This window comes from Ipomoea triloba, chromosome 6 (assembly GCF_003576645.1).
Source record: "Ipomoea triloba cultivar NCNSP0323 chromosome 6, ASM357664v1".
In the NCBI taxonomy this organism is placed as follows: Eukaryota; Viridiplantae; Streptophyta; class Magnoliopsida; order Solanales; family Convolvulaceae; genus Ipomoea; species Ipomoea triloba.
This window is the reverse complement of record NC_044921.1, coordinates 11444175-11470941: the sequence shown is the minus strand read 5'-3', so window position 1 is coordinate 11470941 and position 26767 is coordinate 11444175. Positions and strand designations below refer to the sequence as shown.

At 33.8% G+C, this 26767-nt stretch overlaps 2 protein-coding genes across 3 annotated transcripts; both read left to right on the top strand.

The window, feature by feature from the left end:
• The first annotated feature begins 148 nt into the window (after positions 1-148).
• LOC116021656 (RNA polymerase sigma factor sigC-like) lies at positions 149-5474 on the top strand. Of its 2 annotated transcripts, XM_031262116.1 has the most exons (8): positions 149-451; positions 1359-1488; positions 1910-2064; positions 2175-2735; positions 2824-3054; positions 3674-3814; positions 3912-4112; positions 5113-5474. In XM_031262116.1, exons 2-8 carry the CDS (start codon positions 1464-1466, stop codon positions 5392-5394), a joined length of 1596 nt encoding a protein of 531 aa, XP_031117976.1. In that variant the 5' UTR covers positions 149-451; positions 1359-1463; the 3' UTR covers positions 5395-5474. The 2 variants fall into 2 exon arrangements, with proteins under 2 accessions (XP_031117976.1, XP_031117975.1); XM_031262115.1 differs by lacking the exon at positions 1359-1488.
• Positions 5475-8655: 3181 nt separating this feature from the next.
• On the top strand, positions 8656-11651 carry LOC116022896 (serine/threonine-protein kinase Aurora-2). Its single transcript, XM_031263799.1, has 9 exons — positions 8656-8792; positions 9341-9460; positions 9920-10066; positions 10157-10252; positions 10331-10426; positions 10516-10612; positions 10915-11032; positions 11195-11267; positions 11366-11651. The coding sequence occupies exons 1-9, from the start codon at positions 8751-8753 to the stop codon at positions 11465-11467; spliced, it is 891 nt and encodes a 296-aa protein (XP_031119659.1). The 5' UTR covers positions 8656-8750; the 3' UTR covers positions 11468-11651.
• Positions 11652-26767: the final 15116 nt, after the last annotated feature.

The window sequence follows — 26767 nt, the reverse complement described above, 5'->3', positions numbered from 1 at the left end:
TTTTTTTTAAAAAAAAAAAAAAAAAAAAAAAAAAAAAAAAAAAAAAAAAAAAAGAAGAAACTGACAAGAAAAACCTGTAGAAGAACCAAGTTGACCGACCCATTAAGAGTCGAACTTGTTTCGTTTACCAAACTTCGTGCTCAGAATTCACAAAAGATGGTTCACGAACGGTTGGGCCCTGACCACTTTGGGCACTTGACAATTTGACCCTTTTAGATGGCGAACCTGTGGCTGGCAGCTGAAACGATCTACATACGCACCTTTTCCTGTCTCAAATTCCAAACCCTTTTTTCTGGCACCCAATTTTAACGGGCACCATTGCTTTGCCGCTCTCTTGCCTCCCGAACGAAGTCCTCTGTTATGGGGTTTAGGCTGCCCCTGAAATGGGGTCTCTCAGTTCAGCCCCCTTTCTCCACCAAGTCATCATCGTATTGGCTTTCTTCAATTTCATGTGAGTTTTTATCTCAAGTGTTATACACAGTAAATTTGTGTTCCTTGTTAATGCTGTTAGTTTAAATGCATAAATTTATTGTTTTTTGGACTAAAGGTTGAACTCACAAGTGCCAAAAAGAGGGGGGTTTTGTTGGGTGTTTGGGGAGGTGGGGAAAATGTGCAAAATTTGGACAAATTCAGTGATGAGGCAAGGTTTATCTTCATCTGCATTTTTATATCATAGGTTGTAAGGTTGTTACATGGCTGCAGTTGGTTTTTTTTTTCTTTTGAAAGGCTGCAGGTTGTTTTGGTTGATAGTTTTTTTTAGTACACTCAAACCTATTCATAACAATTATGCCAACCCTGAAGTGGGATTCTAACCTGCAACCTTCCTTATGAAAAGTAATAGTCATGCCATCAGACCACAAGATGCTTGGCGTTGATAGTTATGTTTTGACAGCATTGTTTGTTAGTGTAATGTGAATCACTCAACTTTGACTATAGCATTCAATTAGATCAGAACTTAGGAAGGGTGTAAAGAGGATACCATACTTACCCCACCAAATCCACATAACCAATATTTCCTTCATTTATAGGAAAGAGTTGAGTTATATAAATTTGAGGAAAAGATTGTAAATGAAGTTTATATCAATTCATAGATGCAGAACCTTTGAATAGAAGTGAGTTATTATAAAGAGTAAACTGAGCTTAAGATCACTTGAGAGTGCTAGTATGTAAGTAGACAAGAAAGACTGAAAGAGAGTGTCTGTAGCTGATTCTTTGGCAGCTTTATACAACTGTATTCATCCCTTTTTGTCCGTAATTTCTCCCTAACTTTGTGCGGTAACCTTCTAGTAAACTGGGGATTGACTTACTTCTCTTCTTAGTTGTTTTCACTTGACTGATTCTTCCCTTGTAATGCTCAGATATTATCCCAATAGATGCAAATGGAAATTCTCTCACCTTCTAATTCCAAGTTTAGGCAAGATGCCCTTTACATCACAGAAACATAGTTGTGAATCCTCATTCATATGGAAAAATGTCGGATTAGCATTTGTAAGTTAACCAAGTTTATGCATCGACATGTTTCTATCATCTAGATTATTTGCTACTACTTTATTTTCTTTACGCGGCATTATGTACAAAGAATAGGCATTCTCAGTGTTGCCTGAACTCAACTCTCATTTCCAGTTGATGTGTAAATAAACGAAGATAATGAAAGCTTTAAAACTTGCCTTGCATTTTTTCTGACCTAATGTAGTGAAACCTACCATTGGCTCTGATGAACACAGTTTCCACTTTCCATGTACAACCGTGTAACTTGCAAAGCAGTAAATTTACTTGTAAACTAATCTAAAAATCGTCTTCCTTTTTTTTTCTCCTTGTTTTAATTTTTTTTTTCCTAAAATTATCTTAATAAGGACCCTGATGAGATTTTTTTTCAATTAATTATCTGTTTTTATTTCAAATAAAATAGTCAAGGGAAGGGAGACTTTATACAATTCATTAAGGACTTCTCCATCTTTTATCAATGGGGAGAATGATGCTTCGCATAATGATCCTCTCAAGGTGTGGACTTGCTTATCTGATGCACAACACTGTGAAAATGACGACTCTGTAACTGCAGTGAAGGTTCTATTCTCATCTTCTTTGACATAGAGTAATGCCTCAAAAGTTCTTCATATTTTCTCTGTTCTTATCCTCCCAGTTTAGAAAATTGAAGTTTTATCTTATGTTTACAGATGGCAATTGGCAGAGGGTCTCAAAGTGGATTCTACACCAGAACCTGCAACAATGTTGATATGTCAGCGCAGGAGGATAAGTTGCCATTCCTTGAATCATCCAAAGCAAAACATTTTGGTTTTCTGATGCAAAATCTTGAGATGCTGGAGCATATTTTTGCTGACTCAGATGGCGTTAGACTGGAAAGAGATATTCTTGTGCAACTAGAAAGGATTGGAGCTCTAGAATTATTCCATACCTGTCTTGAGAGGACACTAAAATCTTCGACTTCCTCCAATTTGACTGATGTGCCAATTGAGCTTATTGAAGAAATTCAGGAGGATGGTCTTGTGAATGTTAACGTGGATAAGAGTGTTGTCTCCTCTGGAAAAAGACAAGAAAGGGAATCAAGGAGAAAGAGACAACCCAAGAATACCAGAGGCATTAAAGTAGAACTATTGCCAAAAAGATTTGGAGATCCAAGACAGCCAAAGTTATCTTCTGGAAAAAAATTAGGAAATTCTAGAAATACACGTCAGAATATCGCTAAAAATGAAATAGAAATGTCAATTGGTATTAAGGTTGTTTCTAGTTTTGAAAAAATAAAAAATTGCTCTAGTTTTCTGGATTCAAAGCAGGTTTTGATGGTTATACTTTGTGATAATACAGGTGGTTGCCGAACTGGAGAGGTTAAGGTCAGTACTGGAAGAAGAAACTGGCCGGGTAGCTAGCTCAAGTGGCTGGGCTAAAGCTGCTGGTCTGAGCCAAAAGATCTTGCAGCAGCGTTTACATTTTGGTTGGTATTGTAGGGATGAGCTTCTAAGAAGTACAAGGTCCTTAATCATATATCTTGCCAGAAACTACAGGGGATTTGGTGTGGCATTTGATGATCTAATCCAGGTTAGTCAAGCTTGAATTAATTGGATTTTTTTTTTCTATGTAAGAGTTCTTTAAAAAGTTGCAGCTAAGAATTTTTAATCCCCAATATTTATCCTATTGAGATTCAAGTGTAAGCTATTATTAGAAATTCAGAATTGATGCAAAAGTTTCCATCATATGTAGGAATTCACTTAGCTTGAATATGTGGAGTTCTGAAACTCTTCAAACAGATAATAATCTTGACGTCTTGTATTGCAATAATCTTCTCCTATTGTAATAATCTCTGTGATCTAAACTTTGGGTGTGTTTGGTTCATGGGGGTAGACACAAGGAATGGGAATGAAAGTCATACACATTGTTTGGTTGACAACTTTTTAAAACATAGGTATATGATTTGATTATCCCTATAATTAAAAAACTTATTACCTAAGTATGATTCAATATTTTTTTGTTGATTTTTTGTTCATATTGGTACTTTGGAGGTCATCGTATTAGGATCAATTGCTTTGATTTCCAGCCTACTACCAAACATGCAAAATACTTACATCGAAACCCATTCCAATTACTAAGTATTTGATTCCCATGTTTGAAACACACCCTTTGTGTTGTTCATTTTATGTCAACCATATATCATCTACAGGCAGGGAATATGGGTGTCCTAGAAGGTGCTGTAAGATTTGACCACACAAGGGGATACAAATTCTCAACCTATGCCCAGTATTGGATAAGGAGATCAATGTCGAGAACTGTAGCAAAGCATGCTAGAGGGATTCGAATTCCTGTATGTGATTTTCTTCGTTGTGAGTTTTCTCTCTTTTTCAGTTCATGTGGAATTACAAACCTTAGTCTCATTCTCTGAAACATGATTGTCCTTGCAGATCAAATTACGTAAATCAATAAATGAAATACAAAAAGCTCGAAATGCTTTGAGTAGCAGCCATGGAAAATTTCTGAGTGAAAGTATAATTGCAGAGTTCACAGGTCTTTCCACAGAAAGAATTGCATTGGCCAACAAACGACTGAGAGTTGTGGGTTCAGTTGATCAGAAAGTTGGAGACTGTATCAGTGTCAAATTCATGGTATGGCTCAGAATTTCTGTTTTCTCTCCCTTCAAAAGAAAAATGTCTCACAATATGTTACTTGATATGCGGATCATTGTGGCCTGTAGTGTGAAAATATTTAGAAAGCTAAAAATATCAGGAAATTGGCCTCAAAATTTGGTTGAAAACCTTACATCTTTCTTTTCACTTTTAGTACATATTAAGAGTCCACATTGATAAAATAAGAGACAACATATGGATTTATAAGGCTCATTGATTGGATTCTGTTTTGACCTGTGCATTATAGCTCAATTGAGTGACCCTAACCCAATATTTAGATTATAACATGGTATTAGAGCGTGTTCGGCCTACTTTGTGTTCACCTGGTTGTGCTTTCGTAAGCCCGCGAGAACATATGGGTTTATAAGGGCAATTTATAGCATGTTATATATTTACTCATATTTTTCAAATTTGATTTAGGTACATAATTTGTCTTCATAGGCACAGAATTTTACAACACAAAACAAAAATTCATAACATAAGACAGAATTACAAATTTGTTTCAGGTACAGAATTCATACTCAAATTCACAATATAAGACACACACAAACTAGGATTCACAATGCACTGTGAACCCTGGTCCATGGTATAATGATTGGTTTATAAGAGCATTCACACTTATGGATTTTATTTGGTTATTTTCAGACCAAAAAACCAAAGGTGGGTTGAAAAACTAGTGTGGGAAAAGTGATTTTTTGTGATTTTTAATTTTTGTTTTGTTTTGTTTTGTTTTTTTTTTTTTTTTTTTTTTTAATTTGCTTCCTCTCTCCTCCTTGCTCTCTTTCTTACATCTTACATGGTATGACAAAAACCACCAAAAAACTTGTACTGGTATGGGTGCTCTAAGGCTAGTAGGCCTTGCTTAGCCAACTAAGCCATAGGTCATTGGCATGCTTGAAATAACAATAATGTAAGATTCATGAGAAGCATGTATGTAAGAAAATTGGCAAAAATTGACTAGGCAGCCCTTGTTTGGCAGGAGTTTACCTCAGATACATCAACAATGAGTCCAGAAGAAGCTGTGATGAGAGAGTACATGGTAAATAAAATGTATTTACTTCTCAAAGATTTGATGCCTATAGAGCGGCAGATATTGATCTTCAGGTTTGGTCTTGGAAATATTCCACGCAAGTCGCTCGAGGAGATTGGGAGGCTTTTTGGTGTTAGCAAAGAGTGGATTAGAAGAGTAGAAAGTAGAGCACTCGCAAAACTTAGAAATGAGAATTGTCTTCAGGATTTTAGCCGTTATCTGCATGTATAGTATCAACCCATTGTATTGTATTGTATTGTTATGTGCTATCCAAATAATAAGTAGTACGGAGTATTTTATTAAAATTTTCACCATACCAAAGTGCTGATATGTGTCAAGTCCCAATAAAATCAATCAGTCTACACAGCCGGTGTTAGATTATATTATCAAATAATTTACATTTAGTAATTAGTATACAAATAATGTATTTTTAATATGTTAAAAATGTATATTGTATTCATGGAAAGTATATTATTTGAATATTGAAAGTACTTATTTTATACTCCGTATAATGTACATTCAATACATGAATAATGTACTTTTAATATATTAAAAATGTTTTTTTTGTTATGATCCATACAACATTGTGTGAACCATGGTCCACACAGTAATTTGTCCAACAATTTTTATTTTTTTGTATAACCCAGAGTTTCCACGGTCCATACCCAAAGTCAAAGATTAAACTCTTGACCAAGTCCATAATAGATGAGTTTCTTCCACTCAACTATACCCTATGTTGCCCAATAAAATTTTACCTAAATATGTCTAAGATTTTTAAAAAAAATATCCATTTTTTGTTAACTCCAATTGTTTTTTACCTATTCCAGTTAATAGCCCTATAATTTGTTACCCAACCTTGAATAGCTCAATGGTGGTCCCACCGTCCATGGTGGAACAACTTAGGCAAATTATTCTGTGGACTTGAATCTACATTGAAATGTGAATTTAAGTTCAAAATACACCATTTACATATTGATTATTTATAATTTATATACTGAATGTTCTTAACTAAATGTTTACAAGTTAAATTGTTCAGTATGTAAATTGTGCCGGGTCCATATTGCAAGGTGAACCCGAGTCCATGGTATAAGAACATTCACATCTGTGGATTATTCGCGGTTTTTATGGTAAAAGTGCAGACATAGAGGAGAGATAAGGAAAAACGAGATGAGAAGAGTTTCATCTGCAAGAGATGGTTTTTTGCAGAAAGTGAGACCCACAGCAGACCAATTTCAACCGCAAAGCCTCGTGTGGCAGGCACAAATGCGCTCAGCGAGCGCGTCACATGCGGCCAAATATTGTTTTTTTTTGTCTCTTTTTTTTCTCTTTTTTTTCTCTCTTTTTTCTCTTCCCGCTCATATTCTCTTCCTAATTGCACTTACGAAAACTCTTCAAAAACCACAAAAAAAAAAAAAAAAAACATAACTATTAGAGCATCCGTAATAGTAGAGTTTTTTTGTAGTATTTGTAAATGTGATTAGGAAAGGGAATATGGGATGGAAGAGAAAAAAAAAATAAAACAAACCTAATTTAAAAAATAAAAATAAAAATTTACAGGCTATAACGCGCCCAGCGAGCGCGTGCAGTGCACGCGATGCGCTCGTTGGGCACAGGTGTAACAATCATGCATGGCTGTCACATGTGGTTAGGGGTGAAAATAGATCGAGCCGAGCCGAGCTTTAAAAAATTAGGTTTGGACCTGTTACAGAAATCTAAAGCCTAGGCCTGAGCTTGAGCATGTATGTAGGCATTTTGTTAAGTTCAAGCCTGAGCCTACAATTGGCCTGGCCTGGCCTGGAGCCTTTTTAAAAGTCTGTTTAATATTTAGGGCATTAAAAAGGCTTCAAAGTAAGTCCTATTTTGGGCCTATTTAAAGCTCACATGTTAAAATTTTTTAAAAACTTTAATAAGTATATCTAAATAATTTAAGAAATATCCTTAATACATAATTACATAAGTATATCACCACAATATAAACATAATAACATTAAAATATAAAATAAAATAAAATAAGTCACAACTTAAGCATGCTCGTTAACTTTTTAGAAATAAATTCAATTGTATTATTATTTGTTATCCTATATAATATCATAAATAATAAGCAATCAACTCACATAATTAAGTTGCGACATTTCATTAATATTATGACAGTAAGAACACTTAATAAAAAAGTTAAACAATAAGAATACTTACAACAGGATTAGCAGCAATGTTTATAATTGAATCATAATTTAGAATGAGATTTTAGAAGTTGAGGGAGTTAGAGTTTGGTAATTATATATACTTGGTGTTATATTGTAAATATAAAAATATATATTAAGTATAAAATAGTATATATATATATATATATATATATATATATATATATATATATATATATATATCTGCTCAACTGTGGACGCGTCTTAACGTGTGAACAGTGCGGACACACCACTCAATGTTATAAAATGCACCACTCAATGTTAGAAAACGCACCACATGAAAATACACAAAAACACCAAAAAACACACCACACACCCAAAATAATGCACAATAACTCCCCTGCCCCTAATTGTGCATTTCCAAACACTGTGTGATATATATTTTCATACTTAGTGGTGCGTTTTTTGGTGATGTGTACCTAACGGTGCATATTTGTGTGATGCATTTTCTAACACTCAGTAGTGTATATCTGTATACATAGTGATGAGGTCGCACCGTTCACACGCTAAGACGCGTCCACACTTGAACTCTATCATATATATATATATATATATGTCAGGCTTGTAGGCCCGAAGGCCAAACTTGGTATATATTGACCTGATTTGTTTAGTTTAATAAGCTTTTAAAATTGACTTAAACTTAACTTTTTTACTAAACAAGCTAGCCTAACTAGACTTTAATTAGACCCGGACATAGACACCTCTAGCAGGCTTGGCCTATTCCACCCCTACATGTCGTGTAATAGAGATGTGGGTCCCACATCTCTGAAAAAATCTTGAATTTACGGGATGAATTTTGTGCTTCTCCTTCCTCACTTCTCTCCTCCATGTTGACAATCTTTTTCTTAAAAATCGTAAAAGAACAGCTTATTTTTTTGAAAATTGAAATAACCATTTATTATTCTTTCCAAAATGTTAAAATCCAATATCAAAAGATCCCACATCCCAACTCAACAAAACATCTAATAGGATGCAGATAATGATAATTGATAACTCAATTGAACACAAAGACTAGATCTTTATTAGGAATGCTCTAATATTTTACAATTTAATGCTGGGCCCAGTCCCACATCTAAATAACGCTCCCCTCATCTTCCAGGTGGAAAGAAAAATAATAAAAATAAAAATAAAAGTCTCAAAGTCGTCAAATAATTCGAAAACCGGCTTCGGCGCTATTGATCCACGTGGATTGTCGAAGATATTCGACCGTTGGGAATAATTTAAAAATAAAAAGAAAAAGAAAAAGAAAAAAGAAATAAATAAACCACTCTCCGTCTCTCTAAAATTCAAATCTCTCAATTCTCAAACAATTCACGGAAATTTCTTTCTTCTCCTCGCTTTTCTCTTCTTCCTCTCGTCCCCTAAAAACGAAAACCCTCCCTAGAGATGGAGATCGCAGCTGGGACGCAACTGGAACATCAACAAAAGGTACAATTCCTTTTTTCTTCTTTGTGTTTTAGGACCAGTTCAATTATAAGTCATGAATTGAATTTCGCAGCCGCGAGCTTTAAGGGATTTATAGGAATTCCGGGAATCTACCTAGGTTTTCTTTCGAAATTAGGGTTTATTCTTTCGTTTCATAAGTGATTATTGAACTTGATTGTTGGTGTCCTTAGAACTGTGCGTTAGCAGGAGGAAATTCATATTTGTGTCCTTTGTGGAATCATTGAGCATTTTTGTGATTATTTATGAGATTAGTTATTCATTGCTGAACCTGCTGCTTTGAGGATTTTGTATTTGAAATGTAATAAATAAATTTAGTATTCAGGGCTTTGAGTCAATCAGGATGGATTCTCAGGGTGTGTGTGTATGTAATAAAATTAAAAATGCTGCGGAATTTCTGAAATTTCACTTTCCATTTTAGCCTACTAAAAGAGACTACAAAGTTTAAGTTTTGTTGCTGTAAGTCACTAAGTTAGTTTATTGTGTTCTTATCTCATTGGGTTGTATGATATGCTGATAATTATTTTTTACAGGCTTCTTCATACGAAGGCAAAGGTGAGGAGAAAAAGAGGTGGACTCTCAATGATTTTGACATTGGAAAGCCCCTTGGGAGAGGAAAGTTTGGTCACGTGTATCTAGCTAGGGAGAAGAGGGTAAACTAGCATTTTTTACCTGTCTACTAGAATATGTTGCCTTCATTTACTTTCAGATTTAAGATGTGTTTGTTTGGGTCTGCTACATCTTGAACATGGTTTTCATCTGAGGTTACCATTCTTATATGTGAAAGTGGAAATGAAGTCAAACATCTTCCCCCCTGCCCTGACAAATTGAATTTCACGAATTTCTCTTGACTTTCAGATTTAAGATGTGTTTGTTTGTTTGGCTCTGGTACATCTTGAACATGGTTTTCATCTGAGGTTACCATTCTTATATGTGAAAGTGAAAATGAAGTCAAACTTCCCCCTGCCATGACAAATTGAATTTCATGAATTTCTCTTAACTTTCATATAGTTTGAGTTAATATTTATGCTCTATAGAAGCTCATTAGCTGTCACCATGAATTTTTGGGAAAGACTTCCAATTTTTGACAATGTATTATCTTGTTAATACAGAGCAATCATATTGTGGCACTAAAAGTTCTGTTCAAGAGCCAGCTGAAACAATCTCAGGTTGAGCATCAACTTCGTCGTGAAGTTGAGATACAAAGCCACCTTAGGCATCCAAATATACTGCGACTTTATGGCTACTTTTATGATCAGGTAAACTATACATTTCATGGCAGTATTGTTGTTTATTTAATTTGTGAAGACAGAGAAAATATGGTCAAACTTATACACTTGATATTGCAGAAACGAGTGTATTTGATACTGGAGTATGCAGCTAAGGGTGAACTCTACAAGGAATTGCAGAAATGCAAATATTTTAGTGAAAGGCGTGCTGCTACTGTAAGTACTTGATATAGTTCATTTTAAACATTTACAGTGTTGATGTTCTCTAAATGATATTTCTAATGCCTCTGACAGTATGTTGCATCATTGGCTCGAGCCCTCATATACTGTCATGGAAAACATGTGATACATAGAGATATCAAACCTGAAAACCTTTTGGTTGGTGCTCAGGTCAGTTACATATTTTTCCTAATTTTTACACTCTTTGTCATGTTCTGTTTTTAGTTCTTTTAATTGATTGCAATCCTTGTTCATGTCAGGGTGAACTTAAAATTGCTGACTTTGGTTGGTCAGTGCACACATTCAATCGCAGACGGACTATGTGTGGCACTCTTGATTATTTACCTCCTGAGATGGGTAAGCATATAGATTGTTTAACAATTCATGTTCACCATGTTACTTCGAATTGATCATAAATATTCTTGAGTGTGCCACATGTAGTATTATTTACCTCCTGAGTTGGGTTAGTATGTTATGTATATAGTTTAACAACTCATGTGATTTTCCTCTCCATGTTACTCTGAACTGATGATAGAAGTTCAGCCATGCCAGAATTAATGCATTCTAATTTTTTACTTTCCCGACTGCTCAGTTGAAATCTAAGATGAGTTTTGCGGTACCCAGTTTTAAGGTTTACAACTAATCATTTAAACTTACAGTGGAGAGTGTAGAGCACGATGCAAATGTAGACATATGGAGCCTTGGCGTCCTTTGCTATGAGTTCCTCTATGGGGTGCCTCCGTTTGAAGCAAAGGAACACTCGGACACATACAGAAGGTAATTAAATGAAAAAAAAAAAAGTTGGGGTTCAGGGTTATATTTTAAGTGACATGAATAATCCCTTTCTGGTGCGTCTTCACAGTACTTTGTGGTAAACTGAAAAAGAAAGAAGAACCAACTATTGAGATTTACAAATACTAATGTGGTCTATGAACACAGGATATTGCAAGTTGATCTGAAATTCCCCCCCAAACCCATAGTTTCATCAGCTGCAAAAGACCTCATTAGTCAGGTAAACTTCTAACTCTTCGGAAACCACTTCTTTTACGTATTTATACTTCAAAAACCAGCTTCATTCAGTGTTTTTCTGTATCAATTTTTTTATGGCAGATGCTAGTCAAAGATTCTTCACAGCGCCTGCCACTGTTCAAGGTACTTGAGCATCCTTGGATAGTGCAAAATGCAGATCCTTCTGGCGTTTTTAAGGGTTGAAGCTTATCAACCCTCGAGTTTATCTGAGGCATCAAGGCAGCAGGCCTTTACAAGCAGCCAGCTTTGCCGGCCAAGTAAAGGGGACTCTGATGTAAAAATAACTACTATGGTGGTTACATGTTATGATCTTTTATGTGGAGTTGAATCTGACAAGTTGTTATTCTTTATGTTTGTTTACTTACTATTCTTTTGGGTTGTATTACCAGAAGTAAATATTGTCAAAAACAATTATATTTTACCCCACCCATGTGAATGGAGCAAACCATTTGGCCAGTCCCATCTCCATACCCATGCGGGAGGGATACCTTTGGACAAACCCAAATAAAACAATTATATTTTGGAAATTCCTTGCCACACATCAGAATATCCCACCGCAGCCTATAGCTTCCTAATAGGCATGCATGTATTTGCTTCCCAGAGCTTCTCATCAACAGTTTATCCCTCTCCATGAGAAGCTTCCATCCTAGCTTAGCCAAGAAAGCCAAGTTCACCTAACATGCTTAGGTCTCGTGACCTAGGAGTAGAACCATTTTCACAAAATTCATCATCACAACTCATGTTATAGAGACTAATCAGCCTCGACTGAGTCACCGGCTCCCTATTCTGAACCTGTGGACAAGAGCCAAGAATAAATCATTTAGGTCATTGGGGATCTCCCCGAACTAAAAAACAAGTTCCCTAACAAATTTCATGACACTCGTGTTAGAATATTTATTATTCCGTAATATTTTACTATAATGTGACCACACTACTACTACAACAAGAAAAGTACCACGTCACCTAATTAACGTTGATTTTTTACTAATCGACGTTGTCAATAAAATAAAGCAAAAATAATACTACTCCCTCCGTCACATTTTATGTGTTTGGTCCGGTTAACGAGACTTGATTGAAGTTAGTTTTAATCCAACTTTTCATAAAATTAAGTTTATTATTAATATACAAAATTTATATATTTAGAAACTACACTAATGGAGTAACGAGGGAAGGAATTAGGTGGAAAATGAATTGCAAAAGTGGGAGTTTAAATTCTAGTATTTGGTTTGCAAGAATAAAATTATTGGAAAATTCAATTCCAATGTTTGGTATACATGTGAATTGAAAGGGATTAAGTAATATAAAGTTCAAAATGCCCATGATGTTATTATTAAATAGAAATAAAGAATTCATTTGCTATTATAAACAAAGTTAACACACAATTTCAATAAGCTATTCAAGGTCATTTTTAATTTTTATTTCAGTTTATTAAGTATTAAGTACACACTAATGTAGTTATGGACAGATACTACTAATGACAGAATTGAAAGTTTTAGGAAGTTTTAGGTTTTTAGTTTATTAAGTACACAGTAATGAAAGAATAAGATAGTTTATTAAGTTAGTTTATTAACAGTGTACTTACTACTTAGTTTCAGTTTTTAGTTTATTCACTGTTTAGTTTCAATTTTAGTATTTTTTTTTTTAATTATAGATGTCAACAATGAGATCAATGCATATTCATGATACAGTTGAAAAAGAGCCAAAGATTGCACTAACTGTTGAAACTGAGTATAATGATGAAGAAAATCAAAATAAGAAAGATTAGCCGACCAAGATTTGAGGTATGGGATCATTTTACTAGAATTAGTAACGACAAGTGTTAGCGAAATGGAATTATTGTGAAAGAAATGTTTGCTGATCCTAAAATGAATGGCACTAGTTCACTAAAAGCTCATGTTAGAAGCTGTCCGAAAATGCCTTGTGCTAGTAGTGACCCTAGCCAAACTAAATTGCTTGTCCCATCAAGTGAAGGGGAAGGATCACTAGGTTGTGCAAAGTATAGTGTCGAGGCACTTAGGAAGAGCATTGTCGAAATGATTATAAATCATGAAATACCCTTCAGTTTGTTGAGTTTAAGGGTTTTAGTCTTTTAGAAAATGCTTGTCTATTGCTTATCCTAGGTTTAAGGTTCCATCACGATGGACTATTGCTAGTGATTTTTATGCTATGTATTTGGAGGAAAAACAAAAGTTTTCTAAGTTAATGCAATTGTCTTCACTTAGGGTATCACTTACCACAAACGCTTGGACATCATTGCAAAGGGAAAATTATATGTGTCTTACTTGTCACTTTATTAACAATAATTGGAGATTGCAAAAGAGAACAATTAATTTTTGTCCAATTAGTAGTCATAAAGGTGAAGATATTGGCAAGATGATTGAAAAATGTTTGCGTGATTGGGCAATAGACAAGGTTTCCACAATTACCGTGGATAATGCTAGTTCAAATGATGTGTCTACTACATACTTGAGAAAGAAATTGAATAATGTAAATGGAACTATTTTAAAGGGAAAATTCATTCATATGAGATGTGTTGCACACATAACTAATTTGGTTGTCATGGAAGGGTTGAAGGAAGTGAATGGATCAATTGCTCGTGTTAGATTTGCGGTGACTCCGGTAAGGTATGTGAGTAAATCACCGGCTATATTGCATAGGTTTAAAGAATGTGTACAATTGAAAAAAATTCAATCTAAATCTTTGTTGAGCATGGATTGTAGCACTATGTGGAATTCTACCTACTTGATGTTAGAGGCCGCTCAAAAATTTGAAAGAGCATTTGAGAGATCTGAAGAGATTGACCACAATTATAAGCATGAACTTGTGTTGAATGATGGCACACCCGATCATGAGGATTGAAAAATGTTATGAAGATGAGTAAGTTTTTGCAACGGTTCTATGACTTCACATTGAAAGTTTATAGTACTACATATGTGACTTGTAATGCTTACTTTCCTAAAATTTGTGAATTGTATTATTGTACTTTGCGTGATTGGATAAAGAGTTCTGACCGTCAATTTAGTGCTATGGAAAAATAAAATGAAGGAGAAATTTGACAAATATTGGGGGAATGTTGAGAAAATGAATATGCTACTTTATGTTGCAACTATTCTTGACCCTAGAAGGAAATATGTCTTTGTCGATTTTTGTTTTAAGAGAATGTATTCAATTGATCAAGCTTCGGTGTTGTGTTTTAAACTTAGAGAAGTGACCAGTCAGTTGTTTAATGGATACCATGAGTTGGTGAAAGTTTCACAAGGTGAGGGTAGCAATTTTTCTCAACCATTGAGTGCCATTAATGAGGATTGTGAAGATGAACTGCATAGTCTACATAATGTTCTAAACATTGAAACTAACTTTCAAAAGTATTTGGTTGAAATTGAACGTGGGGAGCAGAAAATTAAATTGGATAAATACATCAATGAAGAGCTTGATACTCAAACTAGTGGCGGTGAATTTGATATTCTCCGGTGGTAGAAATAAAATGCTTATAGATTTTCCATTCTTTCATGCATGGCTCGTGATGTATTGGCAGTTTATGTATCCACCGTAGCATATGAATCTGCATTTAGCACAGGTGGTCGTGTGCTTGATACTTATAGGAGTTCATTAACTCCTAAAATTATACAAGCTCTTGTGTGCACTCAAGATTGCTTACGTGAAGAAAATCTCATTTCAATGACTGATTTAGTTGACCATGATGTTGGAGAGATGTATAAACTTGACATGGGTTAGTATCAAAGTCATTTCTTTATCTTAATTATTATATTTTTCTTATTGTTCTTTCTTTATTTAATGTTTGTAATTTGATATGATTTAGATATGTCAAATATGAGTTTGGATCCCGTGATTGATTAGAAGAACAAGAGTCAAGAAGAAGATAATTGACAGTGTAAGTTACTAATTGTTTATATTAATTTATTATATATAAATTATAATATCTCAACATCATATACTCACTTTTGATTAAATTTTGGAAACAAGTAGAGTTGAAGATTGAAGATTGAACCGTGATCAACGATGACTTGATTCTGTTGAATTGAATTAGAAACTTAGATTGTGTTATCACTTATTCACTTTGGTTTTTCTTTTTATTATTGAATGTGTTATGACTTAATGAACTTTGTAACTTTGGTAATTGGTAGTATTGTATGTCTGCAGTAGGGGTGAGTACTATGTTAAATTAACTGGCAGTGTGGCCACTGGCCAGTTTGTATGTCAAACATACTATGTTAGTGGTATTTTATATTAGGGGGGGTGGTAACTTGGTAACTTACTTGGTTTTAGTGGTATTTTATTTGGACATTTTTATTGGTTACTTCTTACAAACCACACTGGTTTAAATGTTTTGGTCTTTTGGGTCTGTAATGTTATGTTCTTAAACTAATTGTCCTTTGGAAAGGACTTTATATTTCTGGTTATGTAATTGCTTTAATTTGGTATTTCTGGTTAAATGTATTAACTGTTTTTCGTATTATTGAGTGGTTTTGTCAAATAATAGCCAAAGGGGGAGTTTGTTAGTGTTTAAATGTCATAAAATCCCAACTTGTAATTGGCTGAATTATTATGGAAAAATTAGATAGGTTAAGTCTTAGTGTTTGTCAGTGTACTGAGTGAAGACTTGATCGAGCAGACATTACGCTAGAGCTTTTGGGAACTAGCCGTTGGACTACACCGACCTATCCGGGATTATCTTATTGAGTAGTTACAGCATATGAGGTGACTTTACAAGAAAGTCATTATTTCTTGTTACACCTCAAAGGGTAAGATAGTAATCTTCTTTATGGAAATATCTTTGAGATTACTTGTCTACCTTAGTTAGAAAGTCTATTTAAAGAGAGAGTTGATTCAAGAAACGTGAGACACTACAACGAAATACTTCTTGACATTTGAATCACTGAAACACTCTCTCCATATTCTAAAAGGATACTCTAACATATCTTCCTCTCTAGACTTATGATCTAAAGCTTTATGAAGAGAAACCTGAGAAGATAACTCTGATGCTGAATTAGTGAATGTGAGACCATGCAGCTATGAAATAGTGTAGAGTGAGTCAGTGTAGCGAACTACAACAGAGCAGTTCTCCAAAAAGGGATATCTTGGGCTTCTGATTGCACAAATCTCCGGCTTCAACAATCTGCTATAACCATTACAGATTGGGTACTGGCTGTGTGTGGATCACATTGGGTGAGATTGTTTCTCTAACCTTCTATAAGACTTGGTGTTTGAGATAGTGGATTGGACGCACTGATGGTCGTCCCCTAGACGTAGATACACGTTATATGAACTATGTAACCAATATCTGTGTCACTTACTTTCTACATGATAATTTCCGCACTATATCGTTCACTGTTGCAATAACTGATAGATTATACATTTAGGATTTTTTTGTGATAATTACAGTGAACTGTTTTAAGTTAGAAAGTTAATCAGTTGTATTAGAAATTCACATACACACTAAAATCACAATTGAAACTTATCTCAGATCTTGGATGAGATTTAAACAAAATGATAGTCCCCAATTTTGAGAGCTCTGGTTTTTCCTATGTCACCTCTTAGACAAAAACCTCGATGATGAATATTTGATCTAAAAAGGATCTGCAAATTTTATGTTAACCCTAGAAGGATTGCTACGATAAAAATTATTATAATCCTCCCTTAATCAAATTCGAGATTTTAGGATATGACCAGTAGAATATAGTATTACTTCACAAGTGAAACTTCATAAGCAGGAGATTGCAAAGAGAAAAATAATAAATAACTCCATCAGCCTTCAAGATTTGTCATCTTGTATTTCAGTAGTAGTACATGACAAAACCATACTAAGTAGTGTGAGCCTCGTTGTCTTCTAGGTTAGCCACCTTGTACTCTAGTAATAGTACATGAAAATTATGCTAAGTATTTTGAGTACCATTGAGTTTTGAAGGAAACATCAAAGACTTATTCTTTACCGGAATACACTCTATGAGTTGTTGTGTATTTCCTTGTTTGATAATGTGCTTGGTCATTAAAATATTTTTCCAATAAGGTGTAGAAGATCTCAAATGGAGATTAATCTTTGGATGACTAATGACTCATGACTCTTGAATGAAGTCTTAAACTTCTATCTTTAGTGCTATATATCCTACCAAAAATATTTTATAATCATGTCATGACGTGATGAATGATATAGTTATTTTAAATTTATGTGTTTGAAAGTTAGAAGTGAATCACATCATGCTAGTTTGTCTGATACAAACAAGTTATGAATATTTGATGACGATGACCTCTCATAAGTTGAGGAGATGGATTTTAGAATTCTTGAATGGTCGCACCATCTATACTTCTACTTGGCATTTAACATTTTATAAGATTGTTGAGTACTCTAATAATTCATTTAATGAGTATGCTTTCTCGATCTGGTAATATATGTCACTATTAGAAAATTGCATATACTTCTAAGTTCTCATTATGTTGCGATGCCTTTTAAAATTTAAAGACCCAAAATTCTTTTAAATTATGGCGTGAGCAAATGGGTTAACTTAGACAAAATATAATGAATCATATTTTTACTAATATTGTTAGACATCATATATATGTCAAATAGTAGCATTCTTTATTCACATGAGTATCTTATAAAGCATGTGTGAAGAGAAATTTCTAAATAATATGTTTTGTTTTAGGGGCATCCAATTTGACATACTGCAGTTTTTTTTTTTTAATCTAAATCGGACCAACTGCATATCATGATTATTCCCTTAATACCAAGTATGTGGTTTAGAATGAAACATTTTCCCATCTACGTTTCTATTCTTAGTGTGTAGTTCATTTTCATGTATCATCATCATAGCGTATCTCAAGGGGCTATCAAATGAAACTAGGTATACATGTTTGTTATAAACCTCCATCTATTGTCTAAATACCTAGAGCCCATTATAGGGTTCAATAGATATGTTGAATGCATACTTCATGAATATCATTTCACGACATTAAGGAGAGATATGAGCCTAAATTTAATGGAATACTGAGAAATTTCATGGAATGAAAAGATCTTCAATATTTAAATCCACGTACTAGTTAGACTCAACTGGAAGTTCAAAAGATAATCAATTTTTAACTTGTAGCAAATAATCTGCCAAACACATTTACTAGATAAAAAAATGACTAGGTCTCATATACATTCCCCAACTTGGACTAAATATATCTACCGATGCTCCTTGACACCACAAGTGTGGAGAATCTCTTAACTTAACTTTGTTACTCTTGAAATCTCTTAGAGAATTATGTTCTAAAGAAGTTCGTCCAAAAGGTGAAAAACCCAGTAAACTTATAGGTATATGACACTCGAATTGCAACTATATAAATCCGATTAGGAAAGTGCACCTATTATTTTTTAGTATAGAAAATTGAGTACCGAGTGTTGTATCCACAGGGACCACAAGTACTAGTACTGCCTATTGTTTTATTATGTAGCCTTTGGTAAAATGTGTAATAAAGTTTGGGGAAAATGAAAAATAAATAAATAAAGTAATAAATGAAATCTAAGACAAGGAAACAAAGCCAATGAGGTTTGAGAAAATCAATTAATGAGGAAAGGGTACTTGGATCTATGGATCCCCTAGGATATCATTGACCATAAATAAACATGCTAATAACAATCTTTTATAACAAAGACCGCAATACCTCCTAATTTATGCTAATACTTTTCTCAAGAGTATTAACAACTAATCCTAGGTTGATTAACCGTATTCAAAAAAAAAATCCTAGGTTGATTTACCATAATCCCTTTTGAATCAAAACCTTCTCTAAGGATTGCATTCAAGATTTGTGAGTTCTATTGAACGATTTCACTCAAACACAGAGGATTGATGTCATCCTATCTCTATGTTGCATTCCACTCATTCCAATTGTGTGGGATCTACATGACCTAAGGATATCTCTATCTCAAATATCATGCACTGTAATACCCCGTATTTTCCTAACATTATTATTTTATCCTAAGGCGTTGACATTCATAAGTTATGATCTTTAGATATTTCAAAAGAATTTTTATAAGTGAGTATAGTTGTTATTAAGCTGCGATCGTACGTCCCGGTCACGAACCGTAAAAAATTTAGGACTAGTATTCGGACCCGTTTGTCTTAGGAAATGGATTTTTAGACACCATACTATTATTCTGGAATTTCCTATTTAATTAAATTAGCCCATAGCAGCAAAAATTTATTTTTGATCGTACATCGCGAAATTTCGCGGTGTACCGAACCTAGCCCAATTTTTAGGTTTAGTCTGGGATAAATTTTTTGGTTTCAAAATTATTCCTGTTTAAATTATTTTCCACCGAAACTTTATCTGTTTGGACCACAACTGATAAGTTGGAAGATTATTATTTTTGGAACCACAAGATTTTGACAAGTGTCACTTTCTCTACCACATTTCTTCATCCATATTTTATTATTATATATATATGAATGGATAAGCATTCCACATATTTTATTATTATTATTATTATTATTATTATTATTATTATTATATTACGTGTATATATATATATATGTTAGGAAGGAAGAAGTTTCATTTCTTCCATTTCATTTCTTCATCCATCAATTTCGTGAGAGAGAGAGAGAGTGATCTTCACCATTTTTCCTCCATTAAAGCTAGCTTCCATAGCCAAGTTCTTCATAGATCTCTCAAACTATTCGGTAAAACTTCAATTTTATTCGGTAAATAGCTTTATTTTTCATCCTAGAACATGAATCTAAGTTAAGATTTCTTAAAATCATGTGTTATGTTGTTGATGGAATTCTAGGGTTTTAAGCTGAATTGGGGAAAATCATCTACAAGGATTTTTTACGGAATTAGAAACCCGGTTGAGGTAAGGAATCCCTTTAATTGGTTGAGGTTGTTTGAAACTAGATAATTGATAGCTTGGTTGAAATATGATGAGTTCTAGGTAGAATTTTTGTGTACATGATGTATGTATATATATGTAATTGTATCTTTCATAAGACATATGTACAAAATGTTGTGTTGGTATGAGGTGGTTGTTAATGTGCCTAAATACTTAAGTTAAGCATACTATGTATATTATATTAAGTATGTAATGTATGTACGTGTAGTGTAATATATATATATATATATATATATATTTATATATATATTGTGTGCATATTTGTGTGTATGTACGTGTAGTATAGTATATATATATGTGTGTATTATGTATATATATGAAAGCCGTATATGTATATATATATATATAAATATACGTGTGATGTGTGTGTATTTAAACCGTATGAATATGTACATATATGGGTATGTATGTATTAATAAAATGTTTTATTATGTATATATACATGGTAAAATGTCACATTTTGTGTATAGGATATGGTATGTATAACCCATAATTATATATGTGGTTAGTGAGAAGAATAATACTATGTAGTTAGGCATATGTGTTATGTAGGAAGTGTTACATATGTGTGAACTTATAAATAGTATAAGAAGTAGCATTGTGTGCTTGTAAAGAATAAATATATGTTATGTGTTATGCCTAGGTTGAAGTTGGGAAATGTATATGTTATATGCATTGAGATGTATGTGTCAAATATGAGACTTATGTGATAAATGTGGGGTGGAAAGTGTAGAATTGTTACACTTGAATTACTTTTGTGAAAGGATGTTAGTGGATCATCCAAATGTTTTGCAAAAGAAAAGGAGAATTTTTGAATTGGGTTAAAAGGAGAATTAATTTCCGAGTATTGGGATTGACCCAAGTATGTCCAAAGTATTTTCAATGCAAAGAAAGGGAAAGAGTAGAAAAATGTTTTCAAACCTTAGTTCTAGTAAAAGTGGTGAAGGATCTTGTTAACCACGGAATAAAGATGAGCTTAAAGTGCCTATTCCGCATGGTAATTATGTGTATGATCAATCATACTGTGGGCGAAGTCTATTCGCCGAGTACTATATCACCCGGAAGGAAAAGGTACTCCTACGGGGGTGTGCACACTTAAGTATAGTCACTCTATGTTCGGGTAGGTGTCGTTCTTATGAACGTAGTGAGGCTAGCTAGGAATCATTCCAACGCTCCTATAAGTCCAGGGGATCAGTATTAGACCGGGCGATGACCACTGAACCCGAGTTCAACGATCCAAGTGGTCAAAAGTGGAGAAAGGACTCCAAAGGCCTCACACTTTCTATCTAGAACTAAGAGGAATTTTGAAATGTGAATGTAGTTACGCCGTAGCTACGGGAAAGAAATATGTGACAAGTAATTAAGTACCCAAAGGTTGTGGGTGATCTCACTCTTTGAAGAGTGAAAAGTGATGAGAATTTCATTATGAGGGAAAGGTTTTTCTTGAAAAGTGATGAGAATTTCATTATGAGGGAAAGGTTTTTCTACTAAAGTGATGAGAATTTCATTATGAGGGAAAGGTTTTTCTACTAAGGTGATTACAATTTCATTATGAGGGAAAGGTTTTTCTACTAAGGTGATTACAAGTTCATTATGAGGGAAAGGTTTTTCTACTAAGGTGATTACAAGAAAGATGTGTGATTTATGTTTTCTACTACTTACTAGTATGCTTAATTGTTTAACAATATATTATTGGGTATGTAAATGATTACCAAATGACCTTGTCAAGAGGGAAAATGATATGAGACGTTATTGAATTTTGCTCATAATGTATGCAAGTTGCTATTTATAACTGTTGCAGGTAGAATCTTTGCCGATGAGTAAGGTATAGGGTTTCCTATGTAACAATTTTTACAAAACTTTTATTTAGTTTTGAATAACCCATGGATATCCTTACTTAGCCGTCGTGCTAACTACACTTCAATGTGTTTTCTGTTAACAGATGTTATATAGGGTGGGTTCCTGTAGCCCGATGAGCTCTGAATAGGATGGAAGTTGAGGTTGGGGTCTACTCTTTGATGTAGACAGGGATTGTTGCTAATGTTGTAAGTTTAGCTTGTACACTTAGAGTGGAGTTTGTCAAAGAGGTGATAGAATTCACTCTAGGTGTGGCGGTAGCACCCAGTTTTCTGCTGATAAGATGTAAGCTTCCGCAGCATATGAATACTGATTTGTAATAAATGTAAGAGTTGAAAATTGGGGTATTACATGCACCGATCAAGAATCTAATAAGCATGCAATTATTGATTCAAAAACAATCAAGAAATACAATTGAATCTAAGGATAAACAATCACAAATTAACAAGAACAATTAAGAACATGGTCTCAATCTAGGGTGCACCATAAATCCAAGTACTAAAGCGTTTAGCCTCTAAACATGGATGCAAACACAAAAGGATTTTAAAAAATGATAAAAGAAATGAAGAATATAGGAAAACCTATTTAATCAATGAAGAAATCTTGATTTCAAGTTTCCCCAACATGTAGAGATGTCTTCCAAAGAGTGGTTGAAGCCCCCAAAAGTGTCTTAGAACATTTTTTGAAGTCTAGGGTTCAAAAGTCCTAAAAAATATCTCAAAACGTGTTTAAAAGTCTAGGGTACAAAACATTTGAAATAATCAAAAGAAGTAGAAAAGTTGGTTTGCTTCCTAGGAAATGCTTGATTTAACGTCCCTAGCTCGACAGTAACTTCCATGAAAATGCACTGAGGGATTTAGGAAAGAGGGCTCCCTTTTCCCTATTCACTTTACTTTCAATATATTTCATCAAGTAATGACTGTTGAAAAAACTCTCTTAAGCTCAATTCCATCACCATATATTCTAAAGATTCGCATTCATCCATTTCGAGCAATATGCCTCCCTCCCCCTCAACTTCATTCTCAACCCAAAAATCCAAAAAGTGTTCTGTATCAATCCTATCTCTAGGGTTGCATTCCACTCCTAATTGTGTGGATCTATAGAGGATTGATGACATCCTATCTCTAGGGTTGCATTCCGCTCCTTCCAATTGTGTGGGATCTACATGACCTAAGGATATCTCTATCTCAAATATCATGCACCAATCAAGAATATAATAAGCATGTAATTATTGATTCAAGAACAATCAAGAAACACAATTGAATCTAAGGATAAACAATCATAAATTAACAAGAATAATTAAGAACATGGTCTCAATCTAGGGTTCACCATAAACCCAAGTACTAAAGCGTTTATCCTCTAAAAATAGAGGCAAACACAAAAGAAATTAAAGAAACAATAAAAGAATTGAAAAGCATAGGAAACCCCTTTAATTGGTGAAGAAATCTTTATTCCAAACTTCCCAAAAATGTAGAGATGTCTTCCAAAGAGTGGTTGAAACTCCCAAAAGTGTCATGAAACGTTTCTTGAAGTCTAGGGTTTAAAAGTCCTCAAAAATGAATTTAAATAGTGCATTCCCACATCCTAAGTAGAATGCGACACGGCCATGACACGAGGTGTGTCATGTCCATGCCAGAATACGTAAGAAAAGATGTCAAAGCGACATGGGGCGTGTCATCGCCCTGTCGCTTGGTGCGCCAGACTTTGGACTCAATTTTGAACATATTCTGCTCCAACTTTGAGAAAACTTTAAACATGAGACTTGTAGGGTACTCTCTTGTCTTTCCATAGCAACTTTAATCACCTCAATTAGACATTGTATGTGAGAGATATGATCAAAACACTATACTATTAGCATGTTGCAAGTCTCAGGACACGTCCGAATGTTCTAATTTTCTGATATCAATGTATCCGGAATCTCCAAAAGTGTTCAACACAAAAGTTGTAGAGAACTTCATTAGCTTTTCAAAGACACTTGAATCATTCCATTTGAACATCGTATGAAGAATTTATGGCCGAAACACTCCAACATGTCGTTAATTGTCCTATTTTACCATTCTTGTTTAGAAATTCCTACAAACCAAATTATAAGGAATTAAGTACCAAATTCAAAAAATATAAACATGAGATAGACCAAATTGAAATGAAATAGCTAATGGAAATAAGTGCATTCAGACACTTATCAGTATACCAAATAATTATAATATTGGGATGCGGGACGACCAGATCTGAATATCTCTAGGAAATGACTAGAATCTAGTTGACTTAGATATTGCCATGAAATTTTATAAATATGGGAAAAGTTCATGAAAAATGTTATAGTTGTCAACAATAGAAATTGTCTTTACAATTGCTCGTATTATATGACAATTCGAATTTAGAATCAAGCGCTAGAAGTGCCTTGACTAATTAATATATAAACTTTAGGAGCAATTAAGGCATAGTTCAACTCGCTAAAATAAATGTATTATAACACGTACACCATTGAATGCTAACCTTGTAGGTTACAAATGAGTATTTATACGAAAGAGAAATAAGAATAATGAGGTGGTGTAATATAAAGCGAGTTTTGTAGCCCAAGGGTTCACGCATAGACCCATAATTGGTTTTGATCAAATATACTCTCCCATAATAGATGGCATTAAGTTCCGCTACATAATATCATAGGCAATGAATAATGAATTTAGATATGTAGTTGATGAACGTTATGACCACATACTTATGGGTCATTAGACACTATATTTATTTGAAAAATCCTTGATGAATTTAAAATTCATAAAATGAGATAAAGTGAAAATCGCAACATGTAAAGTATTAAACTACAAAAGGTCTTTATATGACCTGAAGTAGTTGATACTTTATTGAGTATATTTCTATCTCATAAAGAAGGATTATGCAGATAATATGTGTCATTATGTGCTCATTAAAGAGTTGCTAATGGAGTTTTTATTTATTATTTCAGTCTTTGTTGATAGTATAAATACGACTCAAATGCATAAAGAACTTGATGATATTAGCTCATGTCTAAAGACGGAGTTTGAAATGAAAGACTTGGATAATCAAGTATCATCTCGACTTGCATATCGAGTATCTCCTTGAATAAAGTTTTTACACTAGTTAGTTTATCTTGAAAAATATTTTTGACATGTTTTGTATCAATAAGTAGCATGTACTTATCATGTTAACGGTTGTCCAATAATCTCTTGATGTATAGAAGGAATTGTTTAGACTTGAAGAGGATAATGAGGATACTTTAAAGACAAAAAAAATCCATTACTTCCTTGTAGTTGGAGCACTACTTTAGGACCAAAAGTTCTATAATCGCAACAAGCCTAACACTGTACCTACGTCCTACAATGAAATTACTAGCAACATTTAGTGCTCCTTCTACAATGAAATATAGGAAAAATGTTTAACATATCCTCCAGCATCTTTGAGTTATAAAAGATTTTAGCATTTATGCGAGAAACCAAGATATGGTTTTGATGGGCTACGTGGGTACTAGCTATTTTGTTTAATCCCCATGATGTTAAGTTCCAAACTGGTTATACTATATTTTACCCCATTGTCCTATATGAGGACAATAAAACTTTTGTTGCACAAATGATAAATGAGTATGTTTAAGAATTTTTTGATAAAATATATAGCGCCAAGATTCAATCCACGTGAGCTCCAAAAGAGTCATAAGATTATTATACAGAATGTTCGCTCTGGTGACAATCTAGCAGATTTGTTCATAAAATCCCTTTCTACACTCATTTTTGGAAAAATATTTTATATTAAAACGTGTAGGCTTATAAAGATTGTTATCTTCAAGGGGAATGACATTTACTTTAATCAATCCTAAAGATTGGGTCTCGAAGACCATTAGTTGTACTCTTTTTCCTTTGATTAATAATAGGAATCAACACACATGGAATTCAATAAGGGTCCATAGCGTGCTCATCACAAGGCCCATCACTAGATACTTAAAGCATCATTGGTGGAAGAAACAAGAAAGCCCAAGAAGAATTCGAATTGATAGAGGAAAGTATTATAGTGACTCATTTCAAGTGATATCATGGATCGAAGACAATGCTTATAAGATTCGAGGTCGAATCTATCAAGAAAATTCATACATGTACAACGGAAGCATCAATCACTTTTTCTAAATTCTACGTTCAAAGAGAGAGTTTAGAATATTTTACCCTTGAAGCATGCTTTGACATATGCAAATCCAAAACCATCCAATTGTACGACCTCTAGTCTGTCCACCGGCCAAGCATGCGAGAACTCCCAGAAATTTTACGTGAAAACTCTTTTCTGACAAATCTCTTTTTCACTTGTATGCCTTAAGAAATAGGGTAAAACTTATATTTATATAGTCTGGTTTGGGCCCAAAGGTGCTAGCCTTTAAAAGCCCAAAACTACCCAATATTGAATTAATTTATTAATCAGTTATTAATGTATTAATTCAATGTTGATAACCCTTTATTGATTTCTTTTAAAGTTCTCAGCATTACCACGAACCATTAAGGTGTGACTTTCTAGGTTCATAGTCAAACTAGCAATAAGTAATATTTAATAACTCATTATTAAATAACTCGTAAGTCATGAGTGACACCTAGCAGTATGTCATAACTACCTAGTTGACAATGAATATATATTTAAATATATTATAATGAACATTTCCGTTACAAATATCATGCAACATTCCTTCCACACAACACTTGGTCAAACCCATAAACCTGGTGAAACTA